The following is a 16,586-nucleotide window of genomic DNA, read 5'->3' as shown; positions in this document are numbered from 1 at the left end:
CTCAATAATGGTTGTTTTATCTATAAAATTTGAATTATTAATAACTCTATAATCAAATTTATAACCGTGTTTTTTAGAAATACCGCTAAATTTTTAGTGACAATTATAAACACTATTAAACAAAAAAAAATTAAAAGTTCAAATTTCTATAATCTAAAGTTACTATAAATGATCATATATGACATACATATATATTTGAGGAAAGCAAGATCCGACCCTTGATCTCTTAACAGGTTGAATCATGTACTAATCATTGAATGAAATGATATGGTGCATATATAGTATTATAGGTAGAAATGTATGTATTTATTCAATTATATTACTTATTTATTTCAATTTAGCATGCTTTTTTATTATATTATTTTAAATTATTTTTACTGTTAATTTATTCTTATTTAGGTTACTGTATATTTATTAGATTATAATAAAACATTAAAATAAATGGATATGTGACAACATTATAAATCAATTTACGGAGTCCGAAATCTCTATTATTATATATACATAACAAAATAATTTTTTTTTCTGAATCAACCAAAAACCTGATGCTAATAAAGATGCAACAAGTTGAAATTTGGGATTCCACCATGAAAATGAGAATCCAAGCAGATTCATTTAGAAAAAAAAAATTTAGTATTTTAGCAAAAAAGGAGTAAAAAAAAAAGTTATATTATTATTTTTTTAATTTTTGGCTTATGATATAACAAATTGTTCGTTTAATGCATCAAAAGACAAGTGATAGAAGTTATAAAACGATGTCGCATAGAAATATTTTTTCTAGTTTTTGGTCCACTTTGTTATATGTCCCATCTCTTGGTTCTCTTCATAAATTATGTTAATGTTTTATTCATTGTGCTCAAGCCAAGGATTCTACATCAAGGTAGGTATTTTACATTAGTTCAATAAATATATACTTATATATATATTATATCATAAATGGACATTGCAAGTTATTTATGAAAAAATGTAATATTATTTTAATTTTAAATATACATATATTTATTATTGAATTAAATATTTATAAATACAGACGATATGAAGTACGTTGAATTTTCTTTTAAACTTACAACACAAAAAGCAAAGCCTTTTTTTAGTATTAATACTTTGCAAAATATAAAATTCTAATTTTTTTTTCCCTTTTTTTTAACCTTTCAGTGTTGAAAATTTCATGGATTTGACAAAGGACACAATGTTAGTAAAGTATGAAACAGAAATCTTTGAGGCTTGAACTCACATTTGACAGAATCAATCTAATGCAGGAGCCACATCCACTAAAATGGATCCTCAATTTGTATTTGAGAGTATAATACACGCGCCTCCAAAAATACCCAACAACACAAAAATTTGTTGTTCTTGACGGTGGTGGTGGTGGTGGTGGTGGTGGTGGACGTTGGGTACTGGTGTTCAATAAAAAGTGTTCAATAAAAATGCAGTCAGGGCTCTGAAGTCAATGCCCAATGCCACATATATTTCCATCCATTTATATCTAAAAATATTACTACATTTTTTAATATTTTTTCTCATATTTTTTCCACAGGTGGCATAGATGCTAATGGCCAAAAAAAATTCCATTTTCAACCAATGCCCTTTCATCTCTTCACTAATCCCAAAAATTGAGTTTTTTTTTTAATAAATTAGAATTTGACTGCTAATGTCTTTAGGCTTTAGCCAAGCATAGAAGTTCAACAGGGAGAGAAAGCAGTAAAAAAAAAAAAAGAAAAAAAAAAGAGGAGAACGCACAAACTCTGCCTGCCACAACACAAGAAAACAAAACAAATAAGCAACCTGCTTCTCCTCCCATCAATCAAGCCTTGTTTTTCACTCATTTTTCTCCTCCAACCAAACAAACCTCCAAAGTTTTCCTATTTTCTTTCCTTTCTCTTTGAGGGTGGGGAGTGCTAAGGAGATCTCCCATCAATGGAGAATTCAGCAAGGTTAGTACAAGAGAAGAGGAACTTCCCATCATCTCCTTTAAACTCCCCACATAGCAACGGAAACAACAACAGCAACAACATGAGCAGCAATGGGGTTGTCCAAATTCACACCCCACCCTTGACTCCAAATCCCATTTCCAGATCTGAAACCAACCCTTACCCAACAACCTTTGTCCAAGCTGACACAACTACTTTCAAACAGGTTGTCCAAATGCTCACTGGTTCATCAGAAACTGCTAAACAAGCTTCCTCAAAACCTCCAACTCAACAACAAAACCAACATCATCAACACCAGCAACAGCAACAAGATCCACCATTATCATCAAAATCATCTTTTCCTATACCTCCCATCAAAACCAACTCTCCCAAAAAACAAAGTTTCAAACTTTATGAGAGAAGAAACAGTAACCTGAAAAACAGCCTCATGATCAACACTTTTCTTCCTTCTAGTGTTACAAACAACAGCAATATTAGTGCTTTTTGTTCACCAAGGAATATTGAGATCTTGTCTCCAAGCTTGCTTGACTTTCCAAAGCTAGCTCTTAGCCCAGTTACACCCTTAAATGAAGACCCTTTCAACAAGCCTTCACCTTCTTTAGGGAATTCATCAGAGGAAGATAAAGCTATAGCTGAGAAAGGTTTTTACTTGCATCCATCACCCATGTCAACTCCTAGAGACACTGAGCCTCAGCTTTTGCCACTGTTTCCAGTTACTTCACCAAAAGCTTCAGGCTCTTAAGAATTGACTGAAGAAGAAGAAGATGATGAAATTAATTATGTAATTTGAAAGTGATTTGAAAGAGGCTTAATGGGTTCTGGCTGAATTTGAGTGAAAAAAAAAGGTAGAGGATCTTTCTCCAATTGTATGCTTTGATCTCCCTTTGATTATGGTAAAGCTCTTCCTTTTACCTTCCTTTTAAGATCTTCTTTCTTCATTTTTATTGGATTTTGGTTTGTTACTTAAAACTATTTAATTCTCCATAGATTATGTGAGAAAAATTACTACTAATTTCCTTAGCTCTTACTTTGTGTTTTACTTTGCATAATGAACAAGTCAAAATTTTTTTTTGGTGGTTGCATAACGAACCAGGTCATCTTTCCTTTCCTTTGCATAATTTGACTTTCATGAACTATTCTTTTGGTTGTCCTTGTTTTTGTTTTTGTGTAAATGTAATACTGATTCCTTTCTATGTACAATCAAAACTAAGTCAGCTTGGTAGCTCTTTTCTGCTAAAAGGGTATATCAGAAATGAAAAGTCTTAGTCTCCAAGTTACAACCATTACAATTTGTTGTAAGAATGTTGTTTTCTTTCTTTGATAATTGAGTTTGTATAGCAAAAGAGAAAGGAGAAGACTTTATTTTTTTCTGAAATGTGGAGGGTCACTTGCACAATGAAAACTTTTTGGCTACATTTAACAACGGACCACCATAGTGTAAGAAGGATATCCATTTGAGTCCAATTTGCAGCAAAATGCATTTTATTTTTAAGAAAAATTGGAATTTTTTAAAATTTGGTTTGATGTTGTACTATGTAAGAGTGTTTTGTCCCTGTAACCTTATTCACTTCAGTATCCAAACTTAGCAGTTGATAATTAATACTATGACAAACAAGCTTTTGTATCATAAAAATGGCCCACAAAAAAGAAATCAAACAAGATGTGACAATATTGGATCCTCTAATCTTTTTCACTTTTTCTACACCAAAATATGAAGTAGAAGGCAAGTTAAAGAAATAGCTTAAAAATGAAAATAGTACAATGGCAAATGCCAATGCTTTGCTGCTTCATTTTTTGTCACCTTTTTCTTGGTCTTGTTTTAATTGCATTTCTTAACTACCTTCACCTGTTTTAGTCTGCCTGGTTTGGTGCAGTTGAATTATGCCATTGACATTGTTTTTGGGTATCAAAGGCTAGGCAAGGTTGGTAAGAAACTGTGAAGAAGAGAGATTAATGACCCACATGTGTTCACTCCTTTCAAGATGGAAGAAGAGTCTTTGTCATTTTACTTGGGTTGTTTTTCCTTTTAATGGAGTCTTTTACTTGTCTTAGAGACATCAGTTATTAAGGGTTTTTAAGAAATGGGAACATACAAAGCAGGCTAAAGTGGAAAAGTACGACTTTTCTTATGATTATGATTGAAAATGAAGTTAAAAGAAAAACAACTGAAAAATGCAGAGAAAATGTGAAGACTTTTTCTTTTTCTTTTTCTCTCCCTCCAAAAGTAATTTACTTTGTCATTGCTTGAATCCCAACAGTTTTTGCACTAGACAAAGATCTGCCAACCAGTTCATCTTTTGTACCAGTTGAGATGCAAGTGGCGATAACTTTTGGTTAGCCGCTGTTTCACTTGCTTGACAAAGAATAGTTTCTATAATTAGAACTTATAGTGGCTGAATATGGGAAAAGTATGCAAAATAAAGCAATTTTTTATGTGGTTAAAACAGTTTGGAAACTAAGTTTATTCATTGCCAAAATAGACAAAGAAAATTAAGATCTTTCCTGTTTAAGTTTGTACTGAAAAGAACATTTGTAACAGTAATCAGAACTGTTTTATCAAGAGCAGTTCTTTACATATACAGTATCTGCATGCATGCATGCAACTTCAACTACCTCATCGGTCATTAGTAGACCAGCATTTAGTGCTTTTATTTGCAAAGCTGAATCAGATGTTCATAGAAATGTATTCCATTCAAAGCTTTATTAGATGTTAATTGACCTAGTGAAGATTTTGAAATTACTCCATCTTTCTGATTCTTTTTGCCATCTCAAGATTTTTTCTGAATGCAAAGCAGCAAATTGGTTGAAATTATGTTGCTTTGACTTTTCATTTTTGTTGAAGTATCATGTCTAACACGAATATGGGTACATAGATTTGTTCAAATTTATTAGAAAAAAAAAAAAAGTGTACACGCTCATCCTCCGAATCCAAATAATTGAGGTTGAAAGAAAAACAAAGGGATGAAATAGTTCCCCTTGAAAGGGAGAAAGTAGGAGAAAAGGGAAAATACAGCAATTTGCATATTTTCATAGCAGTAAAATCCCACCCTTTTCCTCATTCTCCCCATTTTCCTCTTTCCATTTCTCTCATTCAGTCACTCCTACAAAAATATTAAGTTTGGCATAAGACATCCGGGGTTCATCTGTTGCATATTAACACCAACAACCAATATTCTTTTGAGACATTAAACATCAACATCATTGCCCATGTAAAGTTTTAACTCGAGTACAATGTTTGGTAAACATCTATCAAATCCTTTATGGTGTGGCAGAAGTGGCCTCCACTTGCATGTCTAGGAATTGATGATGGGTTTTGGTTGCTCCTGAATTTGTTAGACTACAGTCGTTTCTCCTTACCTGTATCAGTAATGGAATGTTTGGAACCTTCACATGATTGCGTGTTTCACAGCAGAAAACCAGGGTTCATCATCTGCAAGTGAACACCCATCCTCCTTTGAAACATTTGAATGTCGAAAGATCAACACCAAACTTTTATCAGTTGTTGCTTCAACAAGGCTACTTGACTATACAATACCATAGCATTAGCAACGAACTTTACTTGAATGAAGATACAACCAAAACTGGCAGCGACAGATTGATAAAGGGTTGTAACAAACCAAGATTTATTGCATCCAAAAGTGATTTATTGCGTGTATAAATAGTTACAGTCGATATTATTAAAGAAGTACGAAACTTCTATCAGATTTCCAAGAAAGAGTTGATAGTCTTGAATCCATGGCTCTCTGGAAGAGGACCGTTTCCTGGCCGGACAGAGATTACCACCTCCAAACCTAAGACATGGATAAAGATGACAATGTTAATAAACAAAGTACATATCACCTTAATTTTCTAGTTAAGAGTAACACTGATCTAGAAATCCACTGAACATTAAAGCCATAAGCTCAATTGACAACTTAATTTACTATTTTTCTGATGGTAACTTGTTGCACATGGAAATGGAGTGATTCACTGATTCTGATTTTCTCTTTTACAGTATAGCATATATAGGGGGTAAAAAACAAACAAACAAACCAACTAAAAAATAAAAGAAAGAATATGAAAAACAGTATCACTTATTTTGCGAAAACAAGTTTATAACATGAGCCAGGAATCAACAGAGTTAGAATATGGACACTGGAGAAAAAATAAAGTAGAACCAATGATTTTTCCTATCTGGCAGTCACTGTTAAAATAAACAATGAGCAGTACAATACCTGCAGCCTTTGCAGCTGTGGCTTCTTGATAGACATCAGTCACAAAAAGTATCTCAGATGGATTATCAACTCCTAATGACTCTGTGATTTCAACATAACTGCGTGTTTCTCTTTTGTTTCTGCAAGCAAGGAAGGCGACATCGTCACACCTTGAGTTAAAATTTAGTGATAAGTATAGAAGAAATTGTGAAAGCAATAAACTTACCCCACTGCGGTGTCAAAAAATCCAGACAAAAACTTTCTTAAATCACCGAAGTTTGTATTTCCAAATATAAGCCTCTGAGCCAACCTGCTACCACTAGAATATATGTATACCTGTCGTGAAATGAGAAAGCAGTGATTAGCATTGAAATTGAATTTTCTCTAAATAGTTAAGAAGTTAGGAGTATGATCCTTTGGGAAGGAGGGGGGAGAGAGAGATTTAAAAGGTTAAACACTCTTTAAACCCAAACAAAAGATATGGTTTGCTTTTTCCTCATGGATATGTATTTCATATCAGAAATAAGGAGAAAGTATCCAGTGTTATGCTGAGAGATGATACAACTTTACAACCACTCAGTAGGACATGAACATACATTAACTTGAAGTTGGTTCTAGATCAGGTCAAACTGGACACCTATCTACTAAGAAAATTGGCTCCCAGTTTGCATAATGACTAAAACGGCTTTTGAATATACTACATTCTGTAGTAAATGCATGAAAACATACACAAAACATAGACAAATATGGTATCCAGAACCACATTCAGAAAATAAAAGTGGAGAAGAATAAAGAGAAAAGTAAGTATGAAAGATACCTTTACACCCAAAGCATGCCATTTTTCAAGAGCTTCCGGTACATCATCAAAAACTACTCCTTCTAGCTCATTGTTCTCAAATCCAGTTCGCCATATATGACCCTATTTAGCTTCATATATTAGCTCTATCCCAAAGGTAAGCTTTAAACATGTATTTTCCTTGAATTCATATTTGCTTACTTGCAATTGCTTTAAGGCAGTGATTTTTCTATCAGCTTTTATCATTGCTTCCACATTAGAAACCAAAGCTGCAATCACCTCCTCGTTTCCCGCATCTTCTGAGGGGATAGGTACAGTGCCAATAACACCTTGCTTCAAGTCATCTTGAACCTGTGAAAAACATGTTGTGGATTCAATATAGACATATCATTTGGGAGTCAATCTGGATTTTCCTTGTTGCTAATTTGTTAAGGCCAACAATCCCACTGCCTTAACTACAGAAAAAGAGGTGAAGAAGTATTCCTTAATGGCCTAGCCCTGTTTTCTAAAGTTCTAATTTTAGCAAAGAATATAAAAAAGGGTATAGCAAATTTCATTCTAATTTATTGTTACATGTGCTATATCAAGGACTTGAGCAAAGGGCTAAGTGCAAATGTCCATACCCCATTATTGAAGATTTTCTTTGGCTATCCAATATGCATGCCTCAACCCATGTCAAGCAAAACAGATACTCAGCAATAAACCAGGGTTTCACAAATAAAATATTTATAAAACTGAACTACTTGGCAAACTAACAGACCATTGAAAAGACAGTAATTGCATATATAACAAAGGGTCTAAGTGTTGTAGAAACTATAAATTATAATGGTTCCAAATTTAGAGGTTCATCAGCAATGCGTTCATACAAATGACTAGTTCTTTGCATGTTCTTTTTTCATGTCAATCACACAACGTTTGAAAGCATATTGTTTTGGGAAACAGAATGGCACTTGATTGAATCAAATTTAAGCAGCCAGCCAAAATGTCAGCCAATCATCATCAAATCCAACCAACAATTTGAATAGATACTCGTACTGATTCTTCATTTAGACAAGATCGGTATGTGGATATGCTCAAGAAGCATCGATAGGCGATTCACAAGTAAGAAGCACTCAATTGCAGTTTACAGCTAGAACTTAACCAAAGAAGCAAGCATATCATTTCCAGTAAGAAGCATCTGTCAGAAGTGGTGATCCCAATGAATGATACATACAGTCTCAATTTCCTAATTTCCAGTACTAAACAACAGCAGCATGATTTCTTATTTATTTGACAGTCAATTGTGGCCTAACTCTTAAAATTAATTATTTCCGCTAAAATATTAAAAATTAAGTGTTTTGTGAAAGCAAGGCAAAAAGATTTGTGTCATGATCGCAATAGAACATGATAAAATGTTCAAAGGTACAAAGAAAAATCTTACTTGAGAACGTAACAGCTTAATGTCATCCTGGGTTTCAGCACTAGCATATGTTGCAGACAAATGCCTCCCAACATTGTTTCGGGCATATGGAAAGAGAACATCTGCTACAAATGAAATAGGGGTTGTAGTTCCTTCAATGTCAAGCACAATGCAACGCTGCAACAGAATAAATTGTAAAGTGTGAGCATATTTCTGACAATTAGAGCAATAAAATATTCATAGTTTACCAAAATGTCATTCAACCATTCATATTAAAGATGCAGTTCACCAATATGAAGAATTTTGTTAGAAGGGAAATGCTGTCGCGTATAAACCCTGAATTTATCCAATTGAAGCCAAAATATGTAAATTTCTTACTGGAAATGGCTCGATTTTATTATTTGAATCCACTGTCCCGGCCTTCGTAGACACATTTATCCTGCCATTGATGCCCAAAACTCCTTTAACTTTCTGAATGGGGCCATGATCTGGAGTAGACCAGTCTAAGCCTAGTTGATTAAGTTTAATAGCAGCATCAAAGAGGTAATGGTAACATTCCGCCTGAAATAGTATGTCACTGCTGAAGTAAGAAACACAACATGACTGATGCAAGATTTAAGAACCTCTATCTTAATAGGAAGGAGCATCAACTTGTAAATAAAGTTTTTTTTTTTTTTTTTTTTAATTCTTTTAATGTTATGATTCACATGCATGAAAAATTTAAACTGTACAAATGAATCATGATAAGTCAACAATAGCAAACTTTGGGCATCTGTAAGCGACAATAAAGCCATGATAGAGAGAAGCTCTAGATATTCTAAAAATTTCATGAGTTTGAATCCAAATATTACATAAGTTTCACAAACCTGAGTTTTAGCACTGATCCATGAGTCTCCCCATACATATATGCCATGATTGCGAACAAGCACAGCAGTTGATTTAGGATAGGCTTCAATCTGAAAAACATTAAAGTGAACTTCAATTAAGTGAAACAATATTATACATGGATAAATTTAACTGAGATGAACGGTTTAACATGAACAGGATGAATTTATAGTCAACTTCACTGGAGTGAAGACAATATGTTCCCATCACCCAGACCATGAGGGATTTGTTTAGTCCTTTAGATTCATTTAGGGTTGTCTAACCATAAAATCAGATTCTTAGATAGTTATTTGTCATGCTTCTGATTAATAATAAGTATGCTCTTATTTCCCCAGAATAGGTCTCACCAATAATGAGTTAATAGTGCATCATTTCCCTACCCCAAAAGGTCTCAATAAAAAGCAAATATAAATAATAATTTAAGTGTGAAGAAAGATTGTGGGTAAAGGTCATGGCTACTTATTCATCAAGAGACTGAATTAGCAAAGTGGCACCAGGAAATAGACACATATACACCTCATTGATTGAGAGTATTCATTAATTTTATTCAGCTACATGAACATTATATGATTATCATGGAAGCCAATCTCATGATCTCTATTGACAAGATGAACACAAAAGAAACATACAGCTTTGGCAAGAGAATCTGTGAGCTCGTTTTCATATGCTGTGTTCTCAATTATTGGGATCACAAGTTCATCATAGTAACCATGTCCTTGAATTCCTTTTATCATTTCCATATGAGTGATCTGCAAACATTCAAAAGAGAAAAAGTAAATCAATCACTGAAGGAGGGAGAACACAGATATGTAGCAGTGAAAGACATTAAACGCAAGAGAAAGAGAGATAAGCACACTTTAGAATAATATTTTACTGTCACCAAAAACTTACACGAAACACTTTTGAAAGTGGATTGATCATTGTTACAAGGCAAGATTCCATTCCATGACTGTGGATAACAGCTCCAGCATTTCGAATATGATATGCCTGAATAACGAGGGAAAAGAATATATATCGATAAATACAGAACCCAAAAAAAATAAAGCGAAAAGGGGGAATTCTGGTAAAGACCTATCCAGCTATAACTGCCATAGCTCATTCATTAACATAATCTTCACAGATTAAACATTTATAACATGGAAAGAAATAGCAGTTCTAGTTTGGCTGTTTAAGTAAACCAAGTAATCTACTACTAAAACTTTGGGTAAAAGAATTAATAAGAGCCTAACTAGTTAATGAGTTGTAACTTAACTTCACATCCTCCAATAATACTGCAAATTCAGATGGGATCAAAAGTACCTAAACCGTATGAGAACCAAATCTGCCGGTTATCGGTTATCTATTTGTAAATGGGATCTTTAATCTATTTTTACACCAAAGTAAACAATACTTGACTATGCTTTGATTTCAACCTATGGTAGTAAGCAATCACATATTGTAATGGTGCATGCTTTACTTACTGTCAAACGTAGGAAGACACCATTAAAATCATAGTTTCTGATCTTAGATTAATTACCTTTTGGAACTGTTAAGAAGTTTCAAATCTATTCTTTTTTAGTTTCTCTCTCTATCTGGCTTGATTGGTGGGAGAAGAGGTGGTTTACAAGTCAAACCAATAATGGGAAACATTTAATTTGAGGTCATCCTCCTTTCTTTTGTTATGTTTTCTGAGCAATCAAATGGAAGAAACTAAAGTAACAGTAAAAAGAGCACCATTTTATCATAAAAATTTAAAACTTATTAGATCCAAAATCAAGCTAAAAAGGAACATGATGCTTACAAGTAAAACATATCATAAAAGCCTGCTATCCTAACAAATGTTCCAATATCAACAAATAGGATCAATATCAACCCAGTAATTTATATCATAAAATACAAAAAAAACTCAGCAAAACAAAATGTTGGATTGATTAAACAATGTCAAACAATAGTTATTTAAAAGCACAGATAATTAGTTACCTTCATGAAAAGAGGAGCACAATCAGAGCACTTGGGAGGCTTATGAGGGTATGGCTTTGGAGAAGGTGAAGAAATAATAGACCCATCTCCTGATAATATATACATGTCCTCTGGTTCCATTCTCTCCTTTTGAACGCCTATCAAAGTACCAAGTGACAAGCACATAATTAAGCTATTCCATAAGAGAATACAAACATTAACTCTTAAACAATAATGTTCCAGTAATCAGAAGAACACAAAGAAATAAATAAACATGCAATTGAATATTTACCGCAATATACAGAATGTAACAAAAGACAACTTCTATCCACAGGAACTGTCTACAGAGGTTAGTATTAGTATCCGTAGTTCATGTAAAAAAGGAAGTCAGAAACAGAATCAGACTTGTACAAAGGCATGACTAAATCAACAACAAAAATTGTGAAAAGCAGGGGCATCTCAGACTAATAGAAAAACAACTCATTTGAGCTTGAAAAGCGTATACCAAGTAGCCCAAAAGCCATAATTTCTTTTTTTTTTTTTTTTTTTTGATATAGGTATACCACAACCCACATAACAAACATCCCCGAAAAATAAACAGTCATTTCTGATTGAATAACTAATACCCAAAAGCCAAAGTGCATAGAAAAACAAATAAGTGATCTAAAACGTCAACAACTAAGATATTAGACACCCTAGATTAAAACGAAAAAGCACAAATTTGAACTTGAATGACATGCACCAGAAGCAAAAAGAAAATTTTCAACTAAAATAACAACAACCCATATAACAAACATTCCCGATTAATACACAAAGAATGACTTGAGCTCGGATATGAAATGCACATAAGCCAAAATAACCGTGCAAAGTACATAATGAGATAAGACAATTAAAAACCTATAATATCAAACATCCCAAATTAATCATAAAAAAAAAAAAAAGAACTTTGTGCCTCAGTAACAAATAGCCAGGATCCAAGAACCAAAAGATCAAGACAAACCAACAATTAAGCTATAATAACAATGATCCAGATACCAAACACCAAAAAATAATCATAAAAAGTTTAAAAAACACATCTTTGAGCTTCAATACTAACTATTCAGAAGCCAAAAAATGGTGATTGATAGAGAAATAGGTACCAGAAGGGGACATGAGGATGAGCTGCTGAGGCTTAGGGATACAACTATCATGAACCTTCATGGTGATGCTGCCACCTGTTCCGGAAACCCATCCAAGGTTATAGAACTGGCGACAAAGCTCAGATATCAAGGACCGTGTCTCCTTCACTGCTTTGCTCTCTAAATAAGCTTGTGATACACTCCCCATCTTCAAGCCCCCGTTTACTGCCACTGCTGTTAGTATAGCCATTGCAAATACAAAAGGCTTTCTTTATATATAGCTAGAAGAGTAAGGAGAATCTTTAAATTAAATAATAATTATAAAAAAAAAAAAAAAAAAAAAGCGCAAGAGTTTTGTGGGAGCTTAAAATATGGCTAAAGCTTTGGTCTTTTTTTGTTATCTTCAATCTCTTTTGAGCTGCGGGACAAGACAATTATCTGCTGGACATGTTTTGTTTTGTTTTGTTTAAGGTAGGGTGAATGTACGTGGACCTAAGGGCAGAAACAAAAATTGACAAAATCAACCCAACTTCAAATGTAAAACCCAACCCAAATTAGAAACTCTCTCAATTTGATCCAAAAAGCAGCCATAATGAGTGGTGGGCTCTAAGCCTAAAACCCAAACCAACAAACATCTCTCTTTCTCAAGTCAAAACCACAAAACAAATCAAAAACCTTGCACTTTCTCCCCGTATTAAAACACTGGTAAACCAAAAAAGGGGAAGTAAAAGTAAAAACCCAGATCCTAAAACCCTTTTTGGAAGCCATGAAAAGGGCTCTGTTGCGAAGCATATCAGTCACTACTGGCAGTTTTCTTCACTCTTATACCAAAACTAGCCAAAGCCCTGTTCACTCCCTCACCCCATTCGCCGCTTCAGCTCGCTCTCGACTTAGGTTCTACTCGTCCGAATCGGATTCTCCCGATGAGAAGAAGACTGACCCAGTTGTTGCATCTGCTTCATTAGCTCAAGCCCATGTCAAGGATGTAGCTTTGAATGTTGAGGATGTGAATAATAAAGGTCAGAAATGGGTAAAATAAAGATTGGATTTTAAGTATCTCGTTTTGACAATTTGTTTGTGTTTTGCTTGTTTGGATGATGAGAAAAGAAAAGAGAAAATGAATGAACAAGTTTGATTTTTTGTTTCAATGGTTGGTTGTGTTGATGTTTTTTGTTTGGGCAAAAGTTTTAAACTTTGGGTCTGAGGATTTAATCTGTGCTTCTTTCCTGTAATTTTCCTTTTGCTTTGATAACTATTTGTTTGGATAATGAGAAAAGCAAGGGAAATTAAATTATTTTTTTGTTTGGATAATGAGAAAAGCTAGTGATAGTTTGTTTCTCAGTTATGTAATTTAACTTTGTTAGTTCTTTGGTGCCAGAGCTGAAAACACGAATTGAGAAGTACTTCGAAGGGGATGAGGAGGCACTCCCTTCAATTCTTGAGGCCATTTTGCAGAGAAAGTTGGTTGGGAAGCATGAGGAGACAGATGATGAGTTGATGGAAGAAATGGAGATGCAACCACTTGACGATGTGGGAGATAAAGAGTTTGAATCGGATTTTGAAGAGTTGTACTCAACTGATGAAGAGATTGATGATTTGTATAATGCCAGGGATATAGTCGTGAAGAGAATGGTCAAGGATGAGTACTTTAACATGGATGATCAGAAGTGGGATGAGATGATTAACGAAGCCGTTCAGCATGGACATCTTAAAGACACAAAGGAGTGTGAGGAGATTCTTGAGGACATGCTTAGCTGGGACAAGCTCCTCCCAGGTTTGTCCTGATTTTAATATATCATTGTATGTTACTGACTTGTTTTGCTGTTGGACCTGTAAATCTCTACTAATTCTAGCTTTTCATCTACAAAATTGATTGATGTTAAGATTATCAATCCATTTTCCTCTCAGATGATCAATGGTAATATTTTCAGGGCTTCTTTATGTAGTGATATAAGGAGGTGGACTTTTTAAAATTGCTTGTGATTTTATTAAAACATTGAATCTAACGACCTGCTTCCTAAGCCTTGAGCAACCCACCTCAATCATCCCCCAAAATAGTTTCCTACTCTATTTGGCTTTATGCATGCACTTTCTGAACTATTAGCCACCATTTGGTTTTTGATGAAATTACATGTAGATAGAAAACTCTACAATGCTTGCTATGTTTGTGTCTGAAATGTTGATAAATGAGAAATGAACCTAGACTAACTCCAATTCTTGAAAGCTAATTATCTTTGATTGCACATAAATATCACTAAAAAGGCTGTGGCTAAGATTAAAAAGTTTGTTTCATGAGTAAATGTAGCTTTTCCAAGGTCAGTTTAATGTCACTCTGTTTGCCCCTTTCTAGTTTAACTATTGTATGCAAATTGATTTCTATACAAGTTATTTTTCATGAATATGTATGGGAAAATTCTTACATATTAATAGTTACAATGACTTATTTGCTGATTGAAATAACAGATGGATCTTGTTCAGTTTACTATGGTTGCTTTATTCCTATGTGATTTACTGTTGAAAACATAAAGCTTGTACAATTGAAGGAAGCAAATTCATAGCTCTAGGATAAAATGTAACACTTTCAATAACGTTCCTTTTATATTTTTGGCCTCTAGACTCTAGAGTGGTTCATTTGAACCTTATATATTCTCTTAACTAGAACTTCACAGGAATGGGCCTTATACAATATGATAAGTTGTAAGGTTTCACTCAACCGGGTAAGGTTTCACTCAACCAGGACTAGGTTAGGGAAAGAAAAAAGTTGGGCAATCATTTGAAGTGACTTGGATCAAGGGATAGCTAGAGTAGGTGTTGCAGTTTCAGACTCTCCTCATTCTTAAACATTGGCTTGTTATAGTTCATAATTTTTTTCAATGATAATTGAAACTGTTGAGAAGAAATTTTTGAATGAGTGACTGATGTATAGCATTATGTGAGTAGTTACCTAGTTTTTTAATGTTCTTTGTGAATGGATGTCTGCCAGCTGTGGTTTAATTTATGTTTACATGATCAGATGAGATGAAGAAAAAGGTGGAAGAAAGGTTTAATGAGCTAGGTGACATGTGTGAAAGAGGTGAGCTTGAAGTTGAAGAAGCTTATGAGCAATTCAAGGAATTCGAGGATCAGATGGTCATGGAATATGGAAGGATGATGGAAGCTGAGGGCCCACCAAAATTTGATGAGACTGCTGTGCCGGACATGAAAAAGAACTTGGATGACCCACCTGGTGAAGGGCCAATCCTTAGGTGGCAAACACGGGTAGTCTTTGCTCCTGGTGGTGATGCATGGCATCCCAAAAACAGAAAAGTAAAGATGGCTGTTACAGTGAAGGAGCTTGGGCTTTCAAGGCATCAATTTCGCCGGTTACGAGCACTTGTTGGGAAGAGATACCATCCAGGCAAAGATGAACTTACAATTACTAGTGAGAGGTAAAGAAACTGCATTTCTTTCCATATGACTTGTATCTCTTTTCACCTCAATATTGTCCCTAATAATCTTTTGAAACCCCCACAACACCAGTGCTTTGGAATTCTTTGCACCTCTGGTCAAATTTTGTTTATTCATTCTTCCATCTTTTCAGGTTTGAACACCGAGAAGAGAACAGAAAAGATTGCCTTAGAACTCTCTTTTCTCTCATTGAGGAAGCAGGTAAAGCTAACAAAATGGCAGACGAAGCTCGCACTGCATATGTCAAGAACAGACTTAGAGCCAATCCAGCATTCATGGAGAGATTGCGTGCCAAGACGAAGAGATTGCAAGAATCTAGAACTCTGAATGCATGAAAGTTTAATCTGCAAACTATTTCAGACAATTCACCAATGCATACTCACCCCATTCTATGGATTGCACAACCCTTTTCATTGAAGCTTCTCAGGAGGTTGTAGTTGAGCCATTGTCATGTTTTATGGAGGAACCAGTGTATTTCTTATTTGCAAATTTTGTTAACCAATCTACAAATTTCATTTCTTTTAGAAAACAATTAAATAAACTCTCTTGGATGCATTTTGTTTCGTTACTCTTCCTTGCAATTTGTTCCTTTAGTAAAAACAGGGGATTTAAAGAAAAATCAAAATGCTTTTACAATTTATATATAGTTTAAGGGGAAAAAAAAGTCAAATATTTTTGAATATTTGCAAAGTTAAATAACATCAATTATGAAAAATGGAAAAGCTTTTTTTTTAACACAAATTGTAACAAGTAATAAAAACAAACTTCATATTTTATTATTATTCGAATTATTTACTTTCCGATTGTCCATTAGAATTAAAAAACAAAAACAAAAACCAATACTTGGAAGTGTTTGGTTATAGAGATAAAACTATCCTC

General features: G+C 34.1%; 3 protein-coding genes across 3 annotated transcripts; 2 read left to right on the top strand and 1 right to left on the bottom strand.

The window, feature by feature from the left end:
- The first annotated feature begins 1,760 nt into the window (after positions 1 to 1,760).
- Positions 1,761 to 4,817, top strand: LOC111276517 (VQ motif-containing protein 19). Its single transcript, XM_022862258.2, has one exon. The coding sequence runs from the start codon at positions 1,918 to 1,920 to the stop codon at positions 2,671 to 2,673; it is 756 nt and encodes a 251-aa protein (XP_022717993.1). The 5' UTR covers positions 1,761 to 1,917; the 3' UTR covers positions 2,674 to 4,817.
- Positions 4,818 to 5,526: 709 nt separating this feature from the next.
- On the bottom strand, positions 5,527 to 12,604 carry LOC111275846 (putative bifunctional methylthioribulose-1-phosphate dehydratase/enolase-phosphatase E1). Its single transcript, XM_022861405.2, has 12 exons — positions 12,282 to 12,604; positions 11,164 to 11,300; positions 10,096 to 10,191; positions 9,834 to 9,953; positions 9,186 to 9,275; positions 8,698 to 8,880; positions 8,341 to 8,496; positions 7,122 to 7,271; positions 6,942 to 7,043; positions 6,351 to 6,460; positions 6,146 to 6,264; positions 5,527 to 5,722 (listed from the first exon to the last, which is right to left on the bottom strand). The coding sequence occupies exons 1-12, from the start codon at positions 12,508 to 12,510 to the stop codon at positions 5,631 to 5,633; spliced, it is 1,584 nt and encodes a 527-aa protein (XP_022717140.2). The 5' UTR covers positions 12,511 to 12,604; the 3' UTR covers positions 5,527 to 5,630.
- Positions 12,605 to 12,936: 332 nt separating this feature from the next.
- Positions 12,937 to 16,275, top strand: LOC111275847 (uncharacterized). Its single transcript, XM_022861406.2, has 4 exons — positions 12,937 to 13,279; positions 13,639 to 14,034; positions 15,274 to 15,688; positions 15,841 to 16,275. Exons 1-4 carry the CDS (start codon positions 13,027 to 13,029, stop codon positions 16,040 to 16,042), a joined length of 1,266 nt encoding a protein of 421 aa, XP_022717141.2. The 5' UTR covers positions 12,937 to 13,026; the 3' UTR covers positions 16,043 to 16,275.
- The last annotated feature ends 311 nt before the right edge of the window (positions 16,276 to 16,586 follow it).

This window comes from Durio zibethinus, chromosome 25 (assembly GCF_047325235.1).
Source record: "Durio zibethinus cultivar Kanyao isolate XHJ-2024 chromosome 25, ASM4732523v1, whole genome shotgun sequence".
Lineage (NCBI taxonomy): Eukaryota > Viridiplantae > Streptophyta > Magnoliopsida > Malvales > Malvaceae > Durio > Durio zibethinus.
This window is presented reverse-complemented; position numbering and strand designations above follow the sequence as displayed.

Coding starts and splice junctions, on each gene's coding strand:
- LOC111276517 (XM_022862258.2), top strand. CDS start 1,918: ATGGAGAATTCAGCAAGGTTAGTACAAGAGAAGAGGAACTTCCCATCA.
- LOC111275846 (XM_022861405.2), bottom strand. CDS start 12,510: ATGGCTATACTAACAGCAGTGGCAGTAAACGGGGGCTTGAAGATGGGG. Junction 6,265..6,350: donor TTTTTTGACACCGCAGTGGG/GTAAGTTTATTG, acceptor CCTTGCTTGCAG/AAACAAAAGAGAAACACGCA. Junction 5,723..6,145: donor CACAGCTGCAAAGGCTGCAG/GTATTGTACTGC, acceptor TCCATGTCTTAG/GTTTGGAGGTGGTAATCTCT.
- LOC111275847 (XM_022861406.2), top strand. CDS start 13,027: ATGAAAAGGGCTCTGTTGCGAAGCATATCAGTCACTACTGGCAGTTTT. Junction 13,280..13,638: donor TGAGGATGTGAATAATAAAG/GTCAGAAATGGG, acceptor CTTTGGTGCCAG/AGCTGAAAACACGAATTGAG. Junction 14,035..15,273: donor CTGGGACAAGCTCCTCCCAG/GTTTGTCCTGAT, acceptor TTACATGATCAG/ATGAGATGAAGAAAAAGGTG.